Here is a 24,422-nt window from a genome sequence, read left to right as displayed (position 1 = left end):
TATACACTTCAAATGATATAAAGTTAGTGTTTATTAACTGAAAAGGAGTGAAAATTAAGTGAGTTATCTGCTGTTAAAGTGTGTATGTGTTTCTGTGTGTACACTTATTTATTTATTATAAATCACAATATCATACACCGTAACATAGTTTTTCCCTATATATTTTCCATATATTGTTTTAAATGATTGATTTTATATAATGATTTGCTATTGTTTTATTCTCTGTGAATTTCTGAACAGAAGTTCCAGAGGGGACTTGGGGGCCAAAAAGAAAAAGAAGAAACAGAAGAGAAAAAAGGAGAAACCAAATTCTGGAGGCACCAAGTCAGACTCTGCATCTGATTCCCAAGAGATTAAGATTCAACAGCCTTCAAAAGTGAGAGCCCTGTTTTATTTTAATCTGTGTGGTTCCTCATGCATTTGAGAGCATGTCTGTGTAGCTCAGCCCTCTGTTGGATCAGAGATGTAGTGAGGGTTTTGTTGTGACTACTGTGACAGTAGCCAGTGGGTACTTATAGCCTTCTTAAATCTGACGTCTGCAGCCAGATAACAGAGAGGGACATTTTGTGCTTTTGTGTGTACTAGGATACCGCCTGCATATTTCTCAGCAAATTAGTATATAGATTATAATCATGGAACAAAGTCTCAGCTGTGTTTTTTTAAAGTTACACTTAATATTTGATAACTATTAGTACAGAAGATATTCACATTTTAATTTTTCTGGGTGTCTGTCTAATTATCTGAATAGCACAACATCATCTGGCAGCAGATTTCAGCGGGAGCAGCCACGGGTAAGTCTTATGTTGACTTTGAATCAGAACAGTCTTCAGTGGCCACTCTTAATTTCATTGCCACGGGTGGGAAATAGTGCCTAATTTAATAGTGCCTAGTGTTTTCCCTGAAGAAGCACCCATTTAAACTAAACCAGAAGTTATCTGCCTGGGCACTGTGCCAGCAGATTGGTACATCTGGTGGTGCATATGGCAGGCACCCTTTCTGGAGGGCCAGCCCCAGTCACCCTAGCTATGAATACAGGCCTTGTGTGCTGGGCCCAGCGAAACACAGAGCCTTCTTGATGCAAGAAATTCTGCAAAAAGAGGTAGAATTAGAAGTATAATGAAATAGTTATTTTGATGCAGGTAGTGTGTGTCATGGGAGGGACTCAGGAGGTGCCATGGGGAACCTGGGTTCCATCCTGACCCATAGCGCTCAAGCTTGGCCTTTGCACAGAGTTCTGCCCCTCCTTAAGCCCATTTCCTCATCTGCAAAATGGGGATGATGCCTTCTCCCCAACTCACAGGGTTGTTATGAAGTTATTAGATTAAAGGCCTGGTGCACAGAATTTGTGCATGGCGGGGGAGAGAGGGGGGTGTCCCTTAGCCCAGCCTGCAACCTTTCCAATCTGGGACCCCTCGAGGGATGTCGACTCCCCATTTAGGCTGGATCCTGGGGAGTCGGACATCCCTCTCACAATTCAGGACTGCTGGCTCCCAACCGCTCGCCTTCCTGCCTGATTGCCCCTAACTGCTTCTGCCTGCCAGCCTGATCACCCCCTAACCACTCCCCTGCCAGCCTGATTGATGCCTAACTGCTCCCCTGCTGGCCAGATCACCCCTATTTATCCTCCCTTGCCAGCCTGGTCACCCTAATTGCCCTCCCCTGCCGGCCATCTTGTGTCTACATGGGGGCGGCCATGTTGTGTGTTGGAGTGATGGTCAATTTGCATATCACTCTTTTATTATATAGGATCCTTTTTATTAAATGGTATTTATATTATAAAGCACTTTGTCTACTTGGCATTTATAAACCACTATGCAAGTTTTGTGAGGTTAAAATTTTTTTTCTTGTACAAGTTTGTTTGCATTATATCGTGTGAAGTGAATCTTGCAGGTAGTTTTTGTTGTTGCCTGTTTTACACTTAAGGACCAGGAATCACTGAGAAGGAAAATTACTTGCCCCAATTTTCCCCTGATTGCCTTTGTGGGGTGAGAAGAAAATGGAGTCTTCCTCCCTAGCTTTTCACCTTGGTTCTCAGGTAATAAATATTCTATCCACCGGACATAATTTCCAAGGTAACTCATGTAAGGTACACCATAAGCTTGCAAGATTTTTCCCCCCACATAAATATGTTGTCACATATATGCAGTTGTGACCATGTCCTTATTGCTTCTGTCATCATCATCAGCTTCTCATCTCTGAAACCTATGATTTTGAGCCCTCCTCCTGTTTCTGGTCACTCATAAGAAATTAGAACCAGCCAAGGCTAGAGGAACTGTTAGCATTATATGGTAGAGAAATTCTTTTCTCTTTAAAACTAAGAATAAGTTAAAATAGTTTAAATGTGGGCTATTCTTCATAGCAATTTTTAGAAGGTAGGCTCATTTCTTTTAAGCTGACGTCAGCTCTAGATAACACCATAAATTGCAGTGGTACACTCAAGAACTAGAATGAAATATTGGTCTGGGTTCTTGTAGATTTTCAAAGTATTAAATTTGGAAAATAACAGATGAGAACAGTTGATGTGCTTATATCACAGGAGGAGATAAGGAGGAAAAGAGGCCTGCCTGACTCTTTCTTAGGAATATTTAATGGGAAGCTAATGCCGGTTGGTATACATTATCACGTTTCCTAACACTAATTCATTCCTCGCCAGGTGGTGCTACTACTGAAGGTGGATAGGTTAAGAATTTACCATAGCTGAGTTTTCCTTACTGCTTTGTCACCATGGATTTGAAAATTGTGCTTACTTTAATCTACTTTCAGAAAGAATTTAAATAAATCACATGCTATTGGAATATAAATTAATCCCAATGGAATGTAAATTCATAAATGGTGATTTCATGTAAACACTACTGGTCAACCCATTGAGGGTAATTAGGTAGGGTAGAAAGCACTCTGAGTGCCTCTTAATGGAGTTGAGATATCATTGGCTCCTTTGGCACAAAGATGCTGACTCATGTTTGTTATAAAATAGTTGCAGTTTGCAATGCTAGTGTTAGGGGATTTAACTCGCATCAGGGAGGAAGAACTACCATGGCAAGTTCAGGGAAGACATTAGCGGTCTATTCTGAAAGAGTGGGTTCTACTCTGCCTTTTTAAAGATAAATGGGTGCATGTACAAGCACTATTAGCTCACGTGCTATGCTCTTAGTTCCTGTTTGAGGCATAGATCTCCCAACAGGCCGTGCTGATGGGGGTCCATTTAACTGTAGATTTCACTTTGCTAGAAACCAGTTACTTTATGTTGGAGGTTCCAAAGAGATGCAAATGAGAAATTAAGACATGCACTAGCCTTTTTACAACAGCAAAAGTATTTTGTTAAATTAGTATGTGTAATTGAGATATGTCCCTTATGATTTAGACTTTAACCAAAATATAAGAACTTACAAAACTCGTGGCAGTCCTGGCTGATGTTTTCAAACTTATAAGGGAAGGTGTTAAGACTATAACCTATCTCTGGTTAGACTCCAGCACTTTGTTTCCTTGTTTCATTTTAGTGGCAAGAATCTTAAGGGAATCCAGTGAGTAAAGCAACACAGGACAGTCTGTATTAAATAAACCCCATTTTGTACCTGGCCAAACAAGTAAGCGTCCAGGTTAGAAGATTTGCTTCAGACCACACACATGAGGGTCAAAGTTAAGCAGAAGTCTCTGTTTATACACTATTGAGGGCCAGTGGTCCCTTTCCTTGGTGTCCATGGTGTGTTGACATACAGGCAGCCTCAGGACTCAGACCCACTTCTGAACTGCAGGGAAGAGCCAGCATTCTGTGGATGGCCTCAAAAGCATATGGCAAACCCATATCCATATTCAGTCCTACACACTATTCATTCTCTAATTCTCGAGAATAGTTTCATTTTGCAGGTAGTATGACATTAGTAGAGGGATTTTCCAAAAAAAGGAGCTGGGGAATCTTTAAAGAAATATTGGCTTTGAGGAAGGAGCTTTAGAATTTGAAGGTATTGTCAGCTTTATAGTCTGAAAATATGTTTTACCTTATAAAAAAGAGTTTAGTTTCGAACAGGCTAGGATGGCCCCTGATTTGAATTCCTAGAGGACACGGCTGGTTCTTGTTGGAAGGTTTGTTTCTGGAGGTGTGTCGGGTGTGGAGGTGTGAAGAGAGGGAGGTGTGGTCCAGGAGGAAGGCATCCCTAGAGGTTTCCTTTCCTGATTCACTTTTTCCCCAGCTCGTACTAAATTCAGATTTTGTTTTTTCTTCTTAATGAACTTGTCTATATACTTTCCATCCTGGAAGTTATTTCCTTTGTGCCCACATCGCTACTGCAGAGCATTAACCCTGACAGTGAAAGCAAGGCTAGTGGCTGGCTGCTGAATCACAGTAATGCATGTGTTGCATGTCACCCCTTTTTGCTGCTGCGTTCAGATGAGTAATGGTCGAGACCATTTGCAGATGGGTGGGAAACTAGAGTGAAGGGTAGTTCTACTTACTGTAGAGTTCCCAAACTGTCAGAGCCCCAGTAAAACTATAGTGGCTGTCTTTAACATAATATTGCTTAAATTTTAATGTGTTAGCATACATGAGCCCAAGGCCCTGACTAGGTTTAGAGGAAGACTACTCATTTTTCGGTGGTGTAGTCACCGAGGCAGATGCAAGTGTCTCTGCCCCAGGTATTAGAGCGGTGGCAGCGACCTCACAGTCTGTGTCTATCTGTCTTTGCTGTTGCAGAACCCTGCCATCCCAATGCAGAAGCTGCAGGACATCCAGAGAGCAATGGAGCTGTTGTCGGCGTGCCAGGGCCCCACCAGGAACATCGGTGAGGCTGCCAAACACAGATACCAGTTTTGGGACACACAGCCGGTACCCAAACTAAGTAAGCTTCCTGCTTTTCTCCTCCGCCCTCCCCAGAACAAATCTGGTTAACAACAATCAGAAAACACAAAAGAAGCTTTATTTTACTTATATAACTTGTTTCATACCACAGGTTAGAAATTTATACAAAAGTAATACTTTTCTTCTTAAAGTTAATATCCATCACCACACACGGTTACAGAATGGTTTTTGTAATGAGAACTTTTAAGATTTATTCTCTTAGCAAACTTTCAAATATGTAATATGTTATGAATTATAGTCACCATGCTATACATTAAAGGACTTATTTATCTTATAACTGAAAGTTGGTTCCTTTTGACCCCCTTTACCCACTTCTCCACCCTCCATCTCCTGCCTCTGACAACCACCAATCTCTTTTCTGTATCCATGAGTTCATTTTGGTTTTCTATACTTTTTAAAATTTAATTTTATTGTTTAAAGTATTACATATAGTAGTGCATATATCTTCTTTTTCCCCTCATTGACCTTCCTCCAGCCTTCCCTATCCCCTGTCATCCCTCCCTCCCAGTGTCTTGTGTCCATTGATTGTGCTTATATGCATGCATACAAGTCCTTCCATTTTCCTGTTTTCTTAGATTCCACATATAAGTGAGATTATATGGTAATTTGTCATTCTCTGTCTGACTTTTTTACTTAGCATAATACCTTCAAGGTCCATCCATGTTGTCCAAATGGCATGATTTCCTTTTTTTATGGTTGAATTATATTTAGCAGATATTTGTTGTGTGTTTGTTATTAAATGTCAGGCACTGGGTACTTAGTGGCGTGAAAGTAGGGTAAGTGGTACCCAAGTAGGGGTTGGGGGAAGGATATGCTCCAGGTAGGAAAAAGCTTTAGTCAGGGATGGATGCTGTGAGAAAGCTATGTGTAAACTTAATATCTGAAAGAATTTTTTAAGTGGCCAGCCGAGTGAAGAGCATGGCAAGGGCCTTGCAAGGGCTCTGAGCTGGGGGCAGCATGAGGGCAGGCAGTGTGGCTAAGGCTGGGAGCTGGGCCAGGTGGGAGTCCCAGGGTGGCCAGGCAGGCAGTGACATGGTTGGAGTCTGGGTTTTATTCCAGCCACACTGGGAAGCTACAGAGAAGAAATTGGAAAAGGGCACCTTTGTTGAAATTGCTAAGACGTTGATGACTTGAACTACATTCCTAGCAATCCAGGTGGAGAGACATTAAATTAATTTTAGATTTTGCTGGAAGTGTTCAGAAGTCTCTGCAGCCTTCTCCCCTCTGTTCCTCTTCCCCTCTCCCCCACTTACTTGAAGTGCAGAATAAAAGTCTGTCATCAAACCTCTGTTATCTCCCATGGTGCTGTACAATTAATCTGTAATCTCGAGGTTGAGACTGAGAAATCGCCATCATTTCATTGTACACTTTGTCATTGTATAACAGGGGACTTTTTATTTTATTTTTTTAATATGTTTTTATTGATTTTTTTGCAGAGAGGAAGAGAGAGGGATAGAGAGTTAGAAACATCGAGGAGAGAGAATCATCGATCAGCTGCCTCCTGCACACCCCTACTGCACACCCGAACTAGAATCGAACCCAGGACCTTTCAGTCCGCAAGCCGACACTCTATCCACTGAGCCAAACTGGTTTTGGCAAGGGACTTTTTCTTTTAGTGGTGAAACAGCTGTTATTCTCCACCACTACCTAGCCACCCATTTTCACTCTAGAAGTAGCTGAAATAATAGTCCATTAATAATTATATTAGCCCAAGGGCCCTAAATATGATTTTGTTTTATGTAACGGACCATTTTGGATCGTCAGAATGCTTTGTAACTGAATATTCTCTCTTTTTGTCTTCTATCCTCTCCTCTTCAGATGAAGTGGTAACATCTCATGGTGCAATCGAAGCAGATAAAGACAATGTGCGTCAAGAACCATACTCCTTGCCACAGGGCTTTATGTGGGACACTTTAGATTTGGATAATGCTGACGTGGTGAGTAAAGCCCTTAAATTCAGCACTTGTGTTCATGTGGATTGCTTCTGGGTGGGTTCCGAGCACCATAAACCCACACCTGTTTGGTCTTGCAGCTCAAGGAGTTATACACCTTGTTAAATGAGAATTACGTGGAGGACGATGACAACATGTTCCGGTTTGACTATTCGCCTGAGTTCCTGCTGTGGTGAGTCTTGCTGGTCTCCCTGGCTGTGGTAGGGCGGTGGGCTAGTGGTCTCTGTCCACCGCTGTATTCTTGGACACTCACTGGCGCCTGTTTTCCTTGCTTACGTTGACTTCAGGGCTCTGCGTCCCCCTGGCTGGCTTCTTCAGTGGCACTGTGGAGTCAGAGTGTCTTCGAACAAAAAACTGGTAGGGTTCATAAGTGCCATCCCAGCAAACATTCGGATTTATGACAGGTACATATGAAAGCTTGCCCATGTCAGTTTTGATGTGTTGCTTTTTCAAGGATTGCAATTATAAGAGACTTTTAAAAGTGACTTAATCCAGGCTATTGATAGAGGTGGAGGTTGTGTGTATATGTGGGGGGTGGGGGGAGGCGGGAGGAGGAGAGGCAGGGAGAGGCAGGAGTATGTGGGAACTCTGCACATTCTGCTCAGTTTTGAACTTAAACCTGCTCTAGAAAATAAAGTCTATTAATTTTTTTAAACAGTCTGTAAACAACAAAAAGGACAACTCTTCTTTTTCTCCCGCTGCCGCTCAGTCTCATACATGCACACACACAGATATGTTTTGTGTACATATATGAATATACATGTCCATGTGTATATTTATGTAGTGGAATAAATAAAGCTATAAATAGGTATTTTAGTTTTATTTCTGGGGAAATTCCTTTAGAAAGTTATAGGAGAGGTTTTTTAAAGTTTCTTTAATAGGTAAGTGTATATTGCATTTATGCTCTGGGTCTTTAGTGAAGAAAGTCAAAGACCCAACTCTAGAAAGTCAAAAATCTAGTGCATAATAGATGGTTTTACCTTTCAATACAATGGCTTGTTTATTGCTAAAAAACATTTGCTCCCAAGGAATACTGTGTGCTGAATGAAATGCCTGCATACCCGGGAACGGGCTTTGAAGATCTAGAAGGTTTAGTGTAGCACCTTTTAGGGTCCTGGGGATTGCATTATATCCAGAGCAACATCTTATCAGATTCTGCGAGTGGTGACCAGTGATTCCATAATTGTACACATTACAGGAAAAACACATAGAGAAACTTTGAGGCACCTCAGGTCCAGTTTCTAAACCAAGAACTTATAAAAGACCAAAGTTCTAAAATGTATTTAGAATAAGAGGTTTGCATTTCTGTAGTCTAGAGTTATAAAGTAGGGGCATATGGGAAATAGTATATGGACCTGAATTTGTGAAATGTCTAGAGCACATGTGTCAAACACAAGGCCCGCTGGCCAAATCCAGCCCGCCAGGCCTTGCAATGTGGTCCGCACCGCGCTGTCATCACTGCACTCCGCTGTTAGTTTATGACATTGTCAGTTTATGACTGTTCAGTAAACCATTTGGCCCGCAATTTAGGCTGGATTTTAGATTTTGGCCCCTTCTCTGATTGAGTTCGACACCCCTAGTCTAGAGGAAAGAATATATTTCTTTAATATTATATATAAGGAGGTCTTTCAGTTTTTATTCTTTGAAATTTTATGGGTGTTGTCTTATTTTTTTTAAAAAAACATGTTCATCTTATGTTTGCTCTGATTTTCTTTATTTCTTAGTGTGAAGAAGATGGTCGAAATCAACTTTCTTTGTGTTCATAAAAAATTGAGATCAAAACGGGTAGCCCCAGTGTTAATTCGAGAAATAACTAGGAGGGTGAATCTGGAAGGGATTTTCCAGGCCGTTTATACTGCTGGTGTGGTTCTTCCGAAGCCAGTGGCCACTTGCAGGTAATACCCTTACCTTGCATCTTATTTGTGCCTAAGCATTGAGCCTTCCCACCCTGTTGCTAGAAGTGTTATTCTCACTTGGGGTGAGTTTATAGCTCCGGGATTTTGGCTAACCCATGATTATGTAGTTGGTTGATAGCAGAAATGGAAATTGGAAGCAAGAACCACTTAAATCCAGTCTTCTTTCTAATTACCATACAGCTACTTGTATGCCAGTGATCTGGAGCTGCATTTCAGGGTCTCTTCCATTTGAAAGACTGGATGGTCTGGTCTGGTTGAGGCACCTCTCATGGGTCCTGGGATTGCATTTATATACAGAACAACATCTTATCAGATTCTGATGTGGGTGACCCAGTTATGCCATTATGTGTTTTCTCTATGTGTTTTTCCTGTAATTTTATACATTACAGGAAAAACACATAGAGAAACCCCAGGCATCATGATGTGGAAATATCCAGGGTGGTACCACTTCCTTTTCTCCTCTAACACTCAGTTTTACACCATGCTCTGCAGTGCTATTCCAAATGTCTGATAAAAAAGCCTATGACTCAGTCTGCTCTTACCAAGCTTTCAGAGGTTAATCCAGGGAAAAAACTGAGTGTCGGATTGTTACTTGACTAACCTGTTTCTGAAGAATCAGTATCTCTTCCCTCCACTATTTTCATTTATTCAAATAAAATAAAACTTCAGGTAAACATAAAAAAGTAAGCCATAAAATTACTTTGTCCTATGAAATTATTCATAAGTAAATAGGATAAATAAGACTTCACAGGTGCATATTGGAGCTCTTGTGGCACAATCAGGTAGCGCTTGGTACTTATAGATATACTAGAGGCCTGGTGCACAAAATTCGTGCTTGGGGGCGAGGGGGTATCCCTCAGCCCAGCCTGCACCCTCTCCAATCTGGAACCCTCAAGGGATGTCTGACTGCCCGTCTGACATTGGACATCCCTCTCACAATCCAGGCTTGCTAGCTCCCAACTGCTCGCTTGCCTGCCTTCCTGATTGCCCCTAACCACTTTTGCCTGCCAGCCTGATCACCCCCTAACCACTCCCCTGTCAGCCTGATTGATGTCTAACTACTCCCCTGCCAGCCTGTTTGCTCCCAACTTCCCTCCTCTGCCAGCCTGGTCACCCCTAACTGCCCTCCCCTGAAGGCTTGATTGCCCCCAACTGCCCTCCCTTGCAGGCCTGGTCCCTCTCAACTGCCCTCCTTTGCAGGCCTGGTGCCTCCCAACGGCCCTCCCCTGCTGGCCATCTTGTGTCCACATGAGGGCAGGATCATTGACCACAAGGGGGCAGCCATCTTGTGTGTTGGAGTGATGGTCAATCTGCATATTACTCTTTTATTAGATAGGATGTTAATACAAATCAGCCCAATACCTAAACTGGGATCACGTAAGAAATTCAAGCTAGTTTCTTGAAAAGTTGGTGTGGCTCTATTGGTTGGGTTTTGTCCTGTGCACCAAAGGTCTCCAGTTTGATTCCTAGATGGAGCACATGCCCAGGTTGCAGGTTTGGTCCCCCATCAGCGTGTGTGCAGGAGACAACTGATCAATGCTTCTCTCTCTGTCACCCTCCCTCTTCCCTCTCTGAGACCAACTTTAAAAAAAAAGGGAAAAAAAGTTGTTTTATTGGTTGTTAGATAAATATGAAGGCTCTACTAATTTAGGGCAAATATTTTCAAGTTTTTAAACTTTTGGGTTGCTTTCTATAGAATCAGGGATGGTTATGAAATACTTACAAACTAGTCATTTTTAAAAAAAATGTATTTTATTGATTTTTTACAGAGAGCAAGGGAGAGGGATAGAGCGTTAGAAACATCGCTGAGAGAGAAACATCGATCAGCTGCCTCCTGCACACACCCCCCTCCCCCGTTCCTCCCTCTCCCCACACTGGGGATGTGCCCGCAACCAAGGTACGTGCCCTTGACCGGAATCGAACTGGGACCCTTCAGTCTGCACGCTGACGTTCTATCCACTGAGCCAAACCAGTCAGGGCCAAACTGGTCATTATTAATAAGACTGTTACAATTTTAAGATACCTCTATACTGAAATAGATGAAAGCTCACAAACTACAGAGGAACATAACTAGGGATGCAGGACATACTGTGGAGGTAAAAAATGAGTGATAAAATAATTGCATTGGAAGAGGGACCGCATCCAGCATTGTGCCAGGCATAACATAAGTATTCATTAAAATGTTCTACCACAGCTGAGCTAGACAGAGTAAAAATTTGGAGAGTCAGAAATCAGTCCGACTTTCAAACTTTATTGTATTCCAGATACTGGCATCGATCACTAAACCCCAGAAAATTGGTAGAAGTGAAATTTTCTCACTTGAGTAGAAATATGACTTTACAGAGAACAATGAAGTTGTACAGACTTCCAGATGTAAGTAAAATCAATTTGCAGTTTTTTAAGATTGTAACGACTGAAACATTCAATGTAGAAAGGAATTACTTGCAGGGGTCTAAAAAACTGACTTATGTATCTGAAGATATGAATGGGTAGCTAAAAGGTCTGCATAGAATTCAGGGGCAAGGAAAAATAAGGGAGTTCATTTGGAAATACCAATTTTTTTTTTTAAGTCTAAGTTCTTCAGTTTTTGGTTGGATGGAATTAAACTCAAGACATAAGTTTTGAAATTTTGAGTATTTATGGTTTTTTAAGTAAAAGGGAAGAAAATTTTCAGGCCTCTGATGAAATCTTAACGTAATAGAACTAAGATATAAGGTTAAAAGGAGAGATCTGGGGGAGGAAATAATGTCTTATAAATAAATTATCATCTTTTTAAAATAGCAAATTCCCAAAATAAAAAATTGTCTGTATTTTAATAGGGAAAATGTATTTGTTCTTATTTAAACTTTTTGTTTTAATTTCATCCATCCCCTCAACACTCTTCCCTTTGGGAAACATCAGCTTATTTCTATATCTAAACTGTTCTGTTTAATTTATTCATTTGTTATTGGCTTTCTTTTTAGATTTCACATATAAGTGAAATCATACGGTATTTGTCTTTCTCTGACTATTCCACTTATCATAATACTTTCTAGATCCATCCATGTTGTTGCAAATTGCAATATTTCATTCTTTTTTATTGCTGAGTAATAATATTCTGTAAAAATTTAAATGTTTACCATCTTGGCTTGGATGGTGTATTAGTTATCTATTGCTGTGTAACAAATGACTATAAATGTAGCAGCTTAAAACAATACACTTACTGTCTCCCAGTTCTGTGGGTCAGGAATGAAGGCTCAGCTAGCTGAGGCCTCTGCTTCAGGGTCTCTCATGAAGCTGCCACCAAGGTGTCAGCCAGGTCTCACCTGGAAACCTGCAGGATGGATCCATGTCCACACTCACATGGCTGTTGTCAGGCTTGAGTTCCTTACAGGCAGCTGGACGAGGGCTCGGTTCCTTGCTGACTGTCCACCCTAGCCGCCATCCGTTCTTTACCGCCTGGGATTCTCCCCACGAGGACTTACAACATGGCAGCTTGTTCATCCAAACCAGTGAGGAGAGCGTCCATAGAGACTCTCCTAGCAGATGGACATTAGAACCTTACTCCCAAGTCACAAAAGTGACATCCAGTCACCATCACCACGTCTCATTGGTTAGACACCAGTCACAGGTCCACCCGCACTTGAGAGGAGTGGATCCCAAGGGTGTGAGTACCAGGAGGCCATCTAGAATCTCTCTGCCACAGAGGGGGTCTTTTGTTTGAAGTTTGATTTCTTCAGAGTTACTCTGTTTTGGTGGTATTTACAAAGCAATTTAGTTGATATTTTAACTTGGTTGAGGGAGTCATGTAGAATGTAATCATGTTCCTCTAGAACTGTGGCCACTCTGGGTGTAGCACACTCCAGTTCTTTCTGCCTTTTGGCCAGTTGTGTTTGCCAAATGCAGGTCATCAGTGGTTGCAGAATTGATGTATTTTTCTGATAATAGACTAGAATCACCTAATGTCTGATTTTAGGCAGAATTTATTTATTATTATTTTTAAAATATATTTTATTGATTTTTTACAGAGAGGAAGAGAGAGGAATAGAGAGCTAGAAACATCAATGAGAGAGAATCATCGATCAGCTGCCTCTTGCACACCCCCTAATGGGGATGTGCCCGCAACCAAGGCACATGCCCTTGACCGGAATCGAACCCGGGACTTTTCAGTCCACAGACTGACGCTCTACCACTGAGCCAAACCAGTTTCGGCTGATTTTAGGCAGAATTTAATTAGGAGAGAAGTGGAGGTGAAGGAAAGCAGGTGTTAGAAGTGTCAGGGTCATCATTCTTGGGTTTCATGACCTGGCAGCGGGATCAGAAGCATGTTCTTCTCGCTGTCTTAGCTGTTGTTACGGAAGTGGAGCTTGAACTAATGAGCTCACTGTCTCTCTGAGAGGGCTAGCAGGGAGGGGCAGTGTAGATCAGAGCAGATGGAAATAAAAAATGCAGTGACATGAAGAAGGAGGGCGCACACAACCTGGGGAGGAAGGAGCAGGCCTCTCAAGCTACGGGGCAAAAAGGAAATGAAGAAATAGGAAGATGTTCAGAGAAGTCCCACTGTTATCATGACAATCAATATTTACTAATTCTTTTGAAACTAGAAACAGTTTATGGAAATGGCCAAGACCCAGAGCAACTGAGGGGCACGGTCACAGGGGCACAGATGGCAGTGAGAAAGAAGAGCACCACACCCAGCTGAGATGAAACACGCCTTCTGTAGTCATGTTCATTCTCAACATCCCCCTTGCCAGTTGTTTACTGCTTTGCTACCTGTGAGTTGAATTTAAAACTTGAAGCATGCCTGTTTTTCTCACTAGAGGCTAATGCTCTTCTACTTTGGTTTCCCCAGATTTCAACTTGTTGATTAAGGCACTCTAGTTTGTATCTATGGAAAGCAGCCACTTACATGTAGGTTGCCCAAAATGGAATGAAGAATAAGGAGTTTTAGTACCTATCATGGGCTTATTCAGGATGATTAGAATTTGAGTTGCTAACAGTGTTTTGACTTGACTTTGTCCATTAGCCTTTATATTTTTGAACAAGAATCAATCAATACAAATAATAGTTGGTAAAAGTCACTGTTAGGAATTGGTTTTTATTTCCCCAATAAACTAAAGTTTATAAAGGGTTCTCACATATGTTATTCAGTATACTAGAGGCCCAGTGAATGAAATTCGTGCACTGCAGAAGGGTGTCTTCATAGCCCAGGACCCCTCAGGGATGTCTACCTGCCAGCTTAGGCCTGTAGTCAGACATCCCTCTCGCAGTCCGGGACCCCTCACTCCTTACCGCCTGCCTGCAGCAGAGGCAGGCGGGAGAGGCTTTTGCCAGCTGTGAGCCAGGCTTCTGGCTGAGCGGTGCTCCCCTTGTGGGAGTGCACTGACCACCAGGGGGCAGCTCCTACATTGAGCGTCTGCCCCCACCCCACCCCACCCCCGTGGTCAGTGTGTGTCATAGAGTTCCACTGTTTGGTTGATTTGTATATTGGGGTTTTATTATATAGGATAGGATTCTTACAAAAACCTTTTGAAGTTGGTACTTCTTATCCCCATTTTACAGATGAAAAGACTGAGGCTTGTGAAGTTTGACACTTGGGGCATGTCATTAATAAGTGGTGGTTTTGGGATGCAGGCCCCAGACTTCCATTTTTTGCCTGTTAGATCTCTTTGCTTCTGCCATTAACTCTACCACACCTCTTGGGGGGCATCATTGCTCAGTCCTACCAAATGTCTCTCTGTATAGACATTAGAGTGTAGGTTAAGAAAAGAAAGGATGATTGTCCAGGTCCAAACAGTTCTCATTGGCATGTTCCAATCATAGAGAAGGGGAGAAAGATAAGGAGTACATAAAGGAGAAAAAAAGAGGGGGTAGAAGAGATGAAAGTATAGAATTTGGAAAATTGGAAGGTGCCAACTGCAGTCTCTTGAGTTAGAAGCTGGACAATGCAGCATACACCAGACCTCCTCCCTCATGGGCTCAGATGGATGCTGTCTCCGCTAGCAAGCATGTCATTTAAGAATAGGTTTGTATTATTAAGCCTAAAGAGAACAACTTTGTTGAATGCAACTTTTGCTCTGTGGATGTCTTATTTTCTGATTCATTATTACTGTTTCTGCTTATGATGCTGCTTTATGTCTTTTCATAGACTTCTGAATACAAGTTAACATTCATTGTGGTCAGCATCATGCTAGACATTGCGCTTCTGTAGACTCATTTATTTATTTAGAACAATCATAGGCAGGCAGGTCCCTTTCCCTGTTTTGTAAAAGAGGACATGGAAATACTATAATAGCCTCATTTGCCCAGTTTAAAGTTAGGACAGAACTATCTAGGAGCCCATGCCATTAACTACTGCTAACTCAAATACTAAAGTTTTTCCAAGAGTAATTCATTTCTCTACCCTTTAAATGCTGGTTTGTTTTTAATTTGGTGTTGAGCATTTCCAAACAAAGTTGGATTCTTTTTGTTAGATTATTTAAAAACAGGTAAAGAACAGGATTCAGATTAATCTCCCAGCTTTCTGCTGTGTTGCAAGGACACGCTTGTGAAGACATGTGAAGACACGCAAGATATTCTAGATTTAGTAGCAGTAGACAATTTTTTTTAATGTTTAGTATTCTACTGCTCCTTTTTTTAATCAAATAAATAACCATAATCACTGCTTACATCTCCACTCTGGAATCTTGCCTCTAAAACAGACATGCCTCATAGTTTGACATACAACACTGCTTCTGTTTTTTTATAGACTCTGAGCTTTATTTCCTTATGCTATTGTAAGCAAATGTTACACATTTCATATACAGATTCCAATGAATAAATGCCTATTAGTTGGACTGTGGAAAAGTAAGTCTGATTGAGATACAGAATTTGCTGATGAAATTTAAGGTTTTCTCAGTTACTGGAAAATAGTTTTTGTGTTTTATTAAACACTCAGAAAACATTGCCACTTCACTCTTTCAGATTATGCCAAAGTTACCATTTTTATCTAATTTTTGTGTTCTCCCCATCTCTTCCTGAAGACAACAGCTATAATTTGAGTGTTTCTGGTTTACATTTTAAATTTTATTTCATGCTTCTCTAGATTTTTTTTTTTTGAAGAGTATATAACTTCACAATGTCAGAAAGAAGCAGGTTTAGGCCCTGAGATCCATAAGCCATTGTTGGTCAGCAAAAGTAAATATTCTCCTGTTTCTTAGGTCCTTTTATAGCTGAGTAGTCTATTCTCTTCTGCTTTACTGCTTGTGTGAAAACTTGGAAGTGCTTATAAATTGCTAAGTTTATATACTTTCTCCTGACTATTTGCCCATGCTTACTGTTTCACTGTGTTTCTCATCTACATCCTACTACCCAATTTTCCAACTTTCAGAGACTTGAGGTAGCAGTTCTGAAAGTGGTTGATATGAATATATGGGTTTCAGGTGTGGGCTTCTATGTTATAAGATCTGTATATTACACCATTTGTCCACTACCCAAAGTCAGATCTACTCCTGTCCTAATATATTAAGACCACCTTTTCCCCCCGACTCCTTTCCCTCTGGTCACCTACTGCTGTTTATGTTCACAAGTTTCAGTTTTATATCCCACATATGAGTGAAATCATAGGATTCTTAGCTTTTCCTGACCAACTTATCTCTCTTAGCATAATGTTCTCAAGGTCCATCCATGTTGTTACAGATGGCGTTATTTCACCCTTCCTTATGGCTGAGCAGCACTCCACTGTGTGTATGTGTGTATCTTTATCTAGTCCTCTATCGCAGGACTCTTTGGTTATTTTCATGTCTTGGCCACTGTGAGTAATGCTACAATGAACATAGGGTGCATATATCTTTGCAAATACATGATTTCGAGTTTTTCAGGTATAAACCCAAGAGAGGGATTGCTGGCTCGTATGGTAGCTCTATTATTAATATTTTTAGGAATCTCCCCATAGTGGTTGTACCAGTCTACACTCCCACCAGCACTGAATGAGGGCTCCCTTTTCTCCACAACCTCTCAAACACTTGTTGTTTGTCTTATTGGTAATGGCCACTCTAACAGGTATGAAGTGGTATAGCATTGTAGTTTTAATTTACATTTTCCTAATTGCCAGTGAGGTTGAACATCTTTTCATATATCTATTGGCTGTTTGTATTCTTGGGAGAAGTGTATTTTCAGGTCTTCTGCCCACTTTTTGATTAGGTTGTTTATTTGATGTTGAGTTTTATTAGTTCTTTATATATTGTGGAAATTAAACCTTTGTCAAAGCTACTGTTTGTAAATGTCATATCCCATCTGGTTGGCTATCTCTTTGTGTTGTTGTCAGTTTCTTTTGCTATGTAGAAGCTTTTTAGTTTGATATATTATAGTCCAATTCATTTATTTTTATGTTTGCTTCCCTTGCCTTCGGGGTCAAGTTCATAAAATGTTCTCTATGACAAAGGTCCATAAGTTTGGTACCTATATTTTTTTCTATGTAACTTATTGTTTTGGGTCTTATATTTAGGTCTTTGATTCATTTTGAATTAATTTTTGTACATAAGGACAAACTGTAATCCAGTTTCACCCATTTGAACGTGGCTTTCCAGTTTTCCCAGCATTATTTATTTAAAAGACTGTCTTTACTCCATTGTGTATTTCTGGTTCCTTTGTCAAAAATTATCTGACCATATACATGTGGTTTTATAGCTGGGCTCTCTTCTGTTCCACTGAGATGTGTGTCTGTTTCTCTGCCAATACCATGCTGTTTTGATTATTGTAGCTCTGTAGTATAATTTTATTTTAAGTCCAGTAGCATGTTACCTCCAGTTCTTTTTTCTTAGGATTGCTTTGGCTATTTGGGGTATTTTGTGGTTTCTCATTCTATTTTTTAAAAAAAATGACATTAGAATTTTGATGGGGATTGCATTAAATCTGTATACTGCTTTGGGTAATATGGCCATTTTAACTATACTGATTCTTCCAATCCATGAACACAGGATATTTTTCCATTTTAAAAGTCTTTCACAGTCTTTGTTAAGTTTATTCCTAGGTATTTTATTATTTTGGTTGCAATTACAAATGGAATTTTTTCCCTATTTTTTCTAAAGTTTTGTTGCTAGTATACAGGTAGACAATGGATTTTTGCACATTGATTTTGTATCCTGCAACTTGACTGTATTTTTTTTATTGTTTCTAATAGTTTTTTGGTAGAGTCTTCAATTTTTTGGAAAAGTTTGAGAAGGATAGGTTTTAAATCTTCTTTGAACATTTGGTAGAATTCACTGGTGAAACCATCTGATCCTGGACTTTTTTTTTTTTTTTTAATGGTTGTTTTAATTTCCTCACTGCTGGCTGTTCTATTTAATTTTTCCAATTCTCCATGATTCAGTCTAGGATGGTTATATATTTCTAGAAACTTACACATTTCTTCTAGGTTATTGAATTTTGTGGCATATAATCTTTCATAATATTCTAGTATCCTTTGTATATCTGTGATGTCTGTGGTAATTTCTCCTCTCTCATTCCTGATTTTGTTTACATGGCTCTTATTCCTTTTTTCCTTAGTGAACCTAGTTAGGGGTTTGTCCATTTCATTAATCTTTTCAAAGAACCAGCTCTTTGTTTTATTATTTTTTTGTATAGTCTTTTTGTTTATTTAATTCAATTCTCTAATTTTTATTTTATCCTTCCTTCTGCTGACTTTGAGTGCTTTTGTTCTTCCTGTCCTAGTTCTACAATATAAGGTGTAATGTTAGGTTGTTTACTTAGGATTTCTCTTGTTTCTTGAGATAGGCCTATAATGATATACACTTCCCTCTTATTACTGCTTTCCCTGCATCTTAGATTTTTTGACATGTTGTATTGTCATTCGCATTTGTCTCTGTGTATCTTTTGTTCTCATCTTGTATTTTGTATTTGACCCAGTAATATGTTGTTTAATTCCATGTATTTGTGGGTTTTTTTACTTCCATTTTGCAATTGATTTCTAATTTCAAGACATTGATATCAGAGAATATGCTTGGTATAATTTCAATCTTCTGGAATTTATTGATGTTAGTTTTGTGACCTAATATTCTTGGAATATTCTTAAGAATGCTCTATGTGCACTTGGGATGAAAGGTTCTGTAAATGTCAGTTATGTCCATTTGGCCTAGTGTTTTATTTAAGGCCAATATTTCTTTATTTGATCTTTCTAGAGCTGTAAAGGAGTATTAAGATCCCCAACTAGGGTTGTGTTTTGATCTGTTTCTCCCTTTACTTCTATGAGTAGTTGTTTTATATATTTCAGTGCTCCCTGGTTGGGTGCATATATATTAAGAAGTCTTATGTTTTCTTGATGTAGTGTCCCCTTTATCATTATAAAGTGTCCATCTTTGTCTCTTATTATCTTTACATCTATTTTATCAGATATAAGTATGGCTGCATGTGCTTTTCTGTGGATGTTATTTGCTTGGAGAAACATTTTTCACCCTTTTACTTTGAATCTATCAGCTTAGCCAAGAGTTCCCAGCTGCAGGGCTGCATCTGTGGACCAGGTACACTTTCCTCCCTTCTCATCTCCCCTCTTTATTCCCAGATGCCCATCTTTTGATGTTTCAATGTGCAGGTCTCTCAAGGGTGTGTCTGTGTTAACCTGTTAACCAGGGAGTTCCCTTTTTTATTACGCAACCTGTAATGGGCGCATACTCTTTCACTAGGGCGTGTCAGTACATCACGCCCGGAGGACGTAATTTCATATTATTATTTTTTTATTTATACTTAATTAAAATAAATGAAATATATATTTTTTCGTTTATTTATATATAAAGCACAAAGGAAAATACAAAATTACAAACAAATAGAAAAGAATACCAACAACAAAATGGAAACATCGAATTAAAAAATTATAAATTTTACAAACAATTATAAAGATTACAAAAAATATATACTGTCCCTCTCAGGGTGCAACATATATTTCAAGGACGTATTCATATGTCCTACCCGTTCCCGATATTGTTTACGTTTGACGTATTTATAGGTCCCGCTCGGATAACAGGTTTTAAGTAGGGATTTCTTTGTTGAATTATAGTTGGTTAATTTGTTGAAATTTTAGGGGGAAAGAACAAGGTGCACTCTCACACCGCCATTCCTCTCACATCACTCAACATGAGAGCCTTATATATTCTTTTGTTTTAAAATTTCTGACTTAACTTCTAGTATGACAAATATGGGTGGATATAATCACATTAGTAGAGCTCTAAGGAAGTATGCAATAACCTTTCATAATATAAAGGGGAGGCTAATAGTTGCTTTCAGGATGTGGACTTTGGTGATTTCACAGTGTGAATATTGAATGCATGACAACTATGTTGGAGAAGAATGTTTTGCTTTAGAGAGAAGCTGGCAAGCCTTTTCTTCATTTCTGAATGTTCTCTATTAACATATCATGTGTCCTATTGCTTTCATTGATAAAGCTAAGTGCTTGGTATTGTTGTTACTAAACCAGTAACAAAAGAAAAATGTCTAATATTGAGAAAGGCTATTTAAAATTTCCAAAGTCATCCTCATAGCAGTAAATAATCTTTTTTATTAATGACTGCAGTATGTATCCTATAAGGTTTTGCTCTTCTGACTAGCATTTAGAAATATATATTTATTACATTTAACAGTATTTGGAAACACATAGGTTCCCTCTTCCCGTGAACTGCAGTCTAAAAATAATACCAATACTAAAATTGGCTTAGGGGGGAAACAAAAGAAAAATGTATAATAATTTCACACCTGGTTTGCATATAAATGCCACACCACAGAAGTGTCATCTTTACTTAGCCAATGGTGACTTTTTCCCCATGTTTGTAGCCTTCACCTCACTTTGTAAATGATTGTGATACAAAACATAGGAATTCATTTAACACGTATCCAAGCTGTTATTGCCCTGCTTACCTGAAGGATTAACCTAGGATGGAAACCTGGACCTGGCGGTTTCTTGTCCTTTGGCTCTGAGATCCACAAAAAGCCTCAAGTACAAGTTCTCTGTTAAATGTTAAAGACTTCAATTCTTTCAGTTTTGACTATTAAACTGTTTTAGCTGCATTACTATGTATTTATGGATTACATAAATCACAACTGAGTTGTACATAGTAAATACTCAGCGAAGAATTATCGAGTCTGTAAATACAAAGAACGCACCTGCCATCTCCTCCCCCACAATCAATAATCAATCAGCATTCTTTGTCACAGAGCCTTAGAAACATCAGCACAACTAACTCAAACAGAGCCGCATGCTGATGAAAACCTATTTTCCACCTTGGGCTTCTGCTATACTACTGATCTAATTTTACCAGTAGAGGCAGCTTTTAATTTTCATATATTTAGAAATATTTAAGATGGAAAAGATAGAGTAGCAATACAAGTTATCCCTTAAATGTATCCACTATTTCTTCAAGAAAAAAAAAATCAAGTGAACTGGGAAAATGAAATTGCATGTCTAAGTTTTCAGTGTTTTGTTTGTACAAACTAACAAATGGCGTGGGTTTTTCACTTCCAGGTTTAAGTGCCCTGGTGTCCAGACAGTTCCTAGAGAGCTAAGTGATGTCTGGAGCTCTTGTCAGGATAGGAAGTTGAACAAATGCAAATGTCCTGACCTTTAGGTTTATCCCTGTGACCTAATGGGAAAATTGTGATACTTTGGAAGAAAGGACTCAAATGCATTATCTGATCACCCTTAATCAAAATATTGCATGAGAGAACCAAACAGTCCTTGGCAGCAAGCCATTTGCCTTCAGAAAAATCTTGGCTATTCAAACACTTTCCTTCCCATTCTGATCAATATTATTTCATTTTTGTTGCTCACGAGAATAAAATAGCTATATCCTGTTCACAGGCCATTGAATAAAATAAGTTTCTCAACTCTTTTTGGCTGTGTTTTCAGACTGTCAGACAGGGCAGTGTTAAAGCCCACTACTCCAGAACACATGCTGAGCTTGCTCTGCCCTACCGTGTAGGCTGCTAAAATTCTTGGCATTGGCATACACATTTTGTTTGTGTCCTGGGCAATATTGACTAAAGACCTGGCACACAGAGATAAGGTATAACACATGGTCTAGCACAGTGGTCGGCAAACTCTTTAGTCAACAGAGCCAAATATCAACAGTACAACCATTGAAATTGCTTTTGAAAGCTGAAACTGACCTCTGCGCACGAGCCACAAAGTTTCAATCGCACTGTATGTGCGCACCCGCATGTGGTATTTTGTAGAAGAGCCAAAGAGTGCATGGCTCACGAGCCGCAGTTTGCCTACCGCTGGTCTAGCATATAATCTAACTTAGTGCTCCTCATACTTTAATGTGTATACAGATTACCAGGGAAGCTTGCTAACTTGCAGGTTGTAACCTGATGAGTCTGGGGCAAGGCCTAGAGCACATGTGTCAAACACAAGGCCCGCGGGCCAAATCCAGCCCGCCAGGCCTTGCAATGTGGCCCGCACCGCCCTGTCATCACTGCACTCCGCTGTCAGTTTATGACATTGTCAGTTTATGACTGTTCAGTAAACCATTGGGCCCGCGATTTAGGCTGGATTTTAGATTTTGGCCCCTTCTCTGATTGAGTTCGACACCCCTAGCCTAGAGTCTGCAGTTCTAACAGGCTTCTCTGTGACGCTGACACAGCTGGTCTGCAGATCACAGGTTAGCACAAAGTGCTTTTTACTTCTCTATATTTAAACTTCCCAATTGGTTTTGTTTTCACTCCAACAAGGTGACAAAGACTTCAGGCTTGAGACCAATGGAACCGAGAGATGTCAAAGCAATTCGAGAATTAGCCAACAGTTACCTGAAGCAGTTTCACCTTGCCCCGGTGATGGATGAAGAGGAAGTAGCCCACTGGTTCCTCCCCCAGGAGCACATTATTGACACGTTTGTAGTGGAGGTAAAGATAAGATGATATGATGGTTCAGAGAAATATGAAGATACTATATGCCACTGAGTTAGTTTTCCAGAAAGATCACTCAGTGCCATCTTTCTTCTTCTTCCATGACTTGCCGCTTCTATACCAGATTTCTGCTCACCCTGCTAGAACCAGGTTTTCTTCTTACAGTTTCCATTGCTAGAAAAAAGCACACTTTACTACTTATGAATGGGAAATCACTATACTTTTCTGTTGCTACTGATCTTTTAATTGCTTTTCTCATTTTGCAAAAAAGCCAATTTGGATGACCTCCTTTGTGATAGATACATTCCAAAGTTTAATATTCCTTTGGTTTTGCAAAACTGGAACTAAACTGCATTTGATTGAGATTAAACCACTTAATTCAACCCTTCTTGTTCAAGTGAATGAAGGAAAAGTTACAGTTTAGATTTTCTGATTATTGGTTATATGAGTTTAACATAGTGATTTTTAAACCATGTTTTCAAAAGCTTAGAATTTGTTATGCAAATACTACTTCACTTAGAAGCTCTTTTGGTTGAAGTAAGTTGAAGTTGAGAAGTTGGGATTTAAACTCGTAATTACCTGGAGGAGAGAAAGAAGCAAAGAGTTAGTGGTCCATTCGCTATTTGTTATGAGAATTGAGCTGGAAGTATATTTTCAGCATTGTCAGGCATTGTCTGAATGTAAAATTACAGCTAAGTTAGGGCAGTAATGGTAGGAGTAGACAGAGTGAATTCAAGGACTTTTCTGAAAAACAATTGAGCAGTCTTTGTTTTTAAACTTTTAATTTTGAAACAGTGCTGGAGTGGATATCTTTGTGTACAAATCTTTATGCACTTACACAAGTTTCTCCAGAGCAGCAGTTCTCAGTTTTCTTTTTATCCCAGGACTCGTTTACTCTTTTAAGAATTATTGAGCTTTTTATTTTTGTGGATTATATCTACAAATGTATACTATATTCAAAATTAAAACAAATTTTAAATATTATTTTATAAGTCAGATAAAGCCAAATACCATATATTGTATAATGTCACTTATATAGGGAATCTTTAAAAACAAAACAATCTCATAGGTTCAGATAACAGATTTTTGGTTGTCAGAGGTGGGAAGAAGGGAATGGATGAAAGTGGTTAAAGGTATAAACTTCCAGTTATAAAATAAGTTGAGTTCTGGGGATGTAATGTACAGCATAATAACTATAGTTAATGATACTGTATGTATATTTGAAAGTTACTAGAAGAGTAGATCTTAAAAGTTTTCATCACTAGAAAAAAACCTTGTAACTATGTGAGGTGATGGATATTAAGTAGACTTATTGTAGTGATCATTTCATAATATACACATATATCAAATCATATTGTTCATATGAAATTAATATAATGTTATACAACAATTATATCTCAGTAAAAAAAGAAAAACAAAAAATAATTGGGAAAAAAATCTATTATTTAATGACCGTATAATAATAGTAAATCCATTACATTTACCTAAATGACATATTTTGTATGACAAATAACTTTTCCAAAGTAACAAAATTAGTGAAAAGAATGTATTATATTATTGCAAATATCTTCTTAAATGTCTGATTAATAGAAAACAACTGGGTTCTCACATCTTCTGCATTTAGTCTATTGTGATATATTATTTTGATTGAAGTGTATGAAAAAAAATCCTTCACACAGAGTATTGAAAATATGAAAAAGAATGAATATTTTAATAGCCTTTTTAGGTAATTGTGGATATTATGTATCTCAAATCATATTAATGGACTTTTGATACTGTTAGATTAAAATCCATTGGTTTTTTGTTGTTAATCTTCACCCGAGGATATTTTTTCTACTGAAATTTTTTTTTTTT

At 39.1% G+C, this 24,422-nt stretch overlaps 1 protein-coding gene across 4 annotated transcripts in view; it reads left to right on the top strand.

Moving 5' to 3' along the window:
* Window positions 1-24,422, top strand: part of NMT2 (N-myristoyltransferase 2) — a 67,687-nt gene that overhangs the window by 29,087 nt on the left and 14,178 nt on the right. The window contains exons 2-10 of one of the 4 annotated variants that reach the window (XM_084868577.1): window positions 241-376; window positions 749-791; window positions 4,688-4,832; window positions 6,671-6,789; window positions 6,885-6,976; window positions 7,092-7,208; window positions 8,529-8,699; window positions 10,985-11,093; window positions 22,395-22,565. In XM_084868577.1, the coding sequence (XP_084724703.1) occupies window positions 241-376; window positions 749-791; window positions 4,688-4,832; window positions 6,671-6,789; window positions 6,885-6,976; window positions 7,092-7,208; window positions 8,529-8,699; window positions 10,985-11,093; window positions 22,395-22,565 (1,103 nt within the window). The remainder of the gene's footprint in view (window positions 1-240; window positions 377-748; window positions 792-4,687; window positions 4,833-6,670; window positions 6,790-6,884; window positions 6,977-7,091; window positions 7,209-8,528; window positions 8,700-10,984; window positions 11,094-22,394; window positions 22,566-24,422) is intronic. The other 3 variants (XM_084868576.1, XM_084868579.1, XM_084868578.1) reach the window with 3 other exon arrangements.

The sequence above is a fragment of the Pipistrellus hanaki genome (assembly GCF_964339955.1).
Source record: "Pipistrellus hanaki genome assembly, chromosome: 1".
NCBI classification, from domain to species: Eukaryota; Metazoa; Chordata; class Mammalia; order Chiroptera; family Vespertilionidae; genus Pipistrellus; species Pipistrellus hanaki.
The sequence above is the reverse complement of the archived record's forward strand: the minus strand, read 5'-3'. Positions and strand labels throughout refer to the sequence as shown.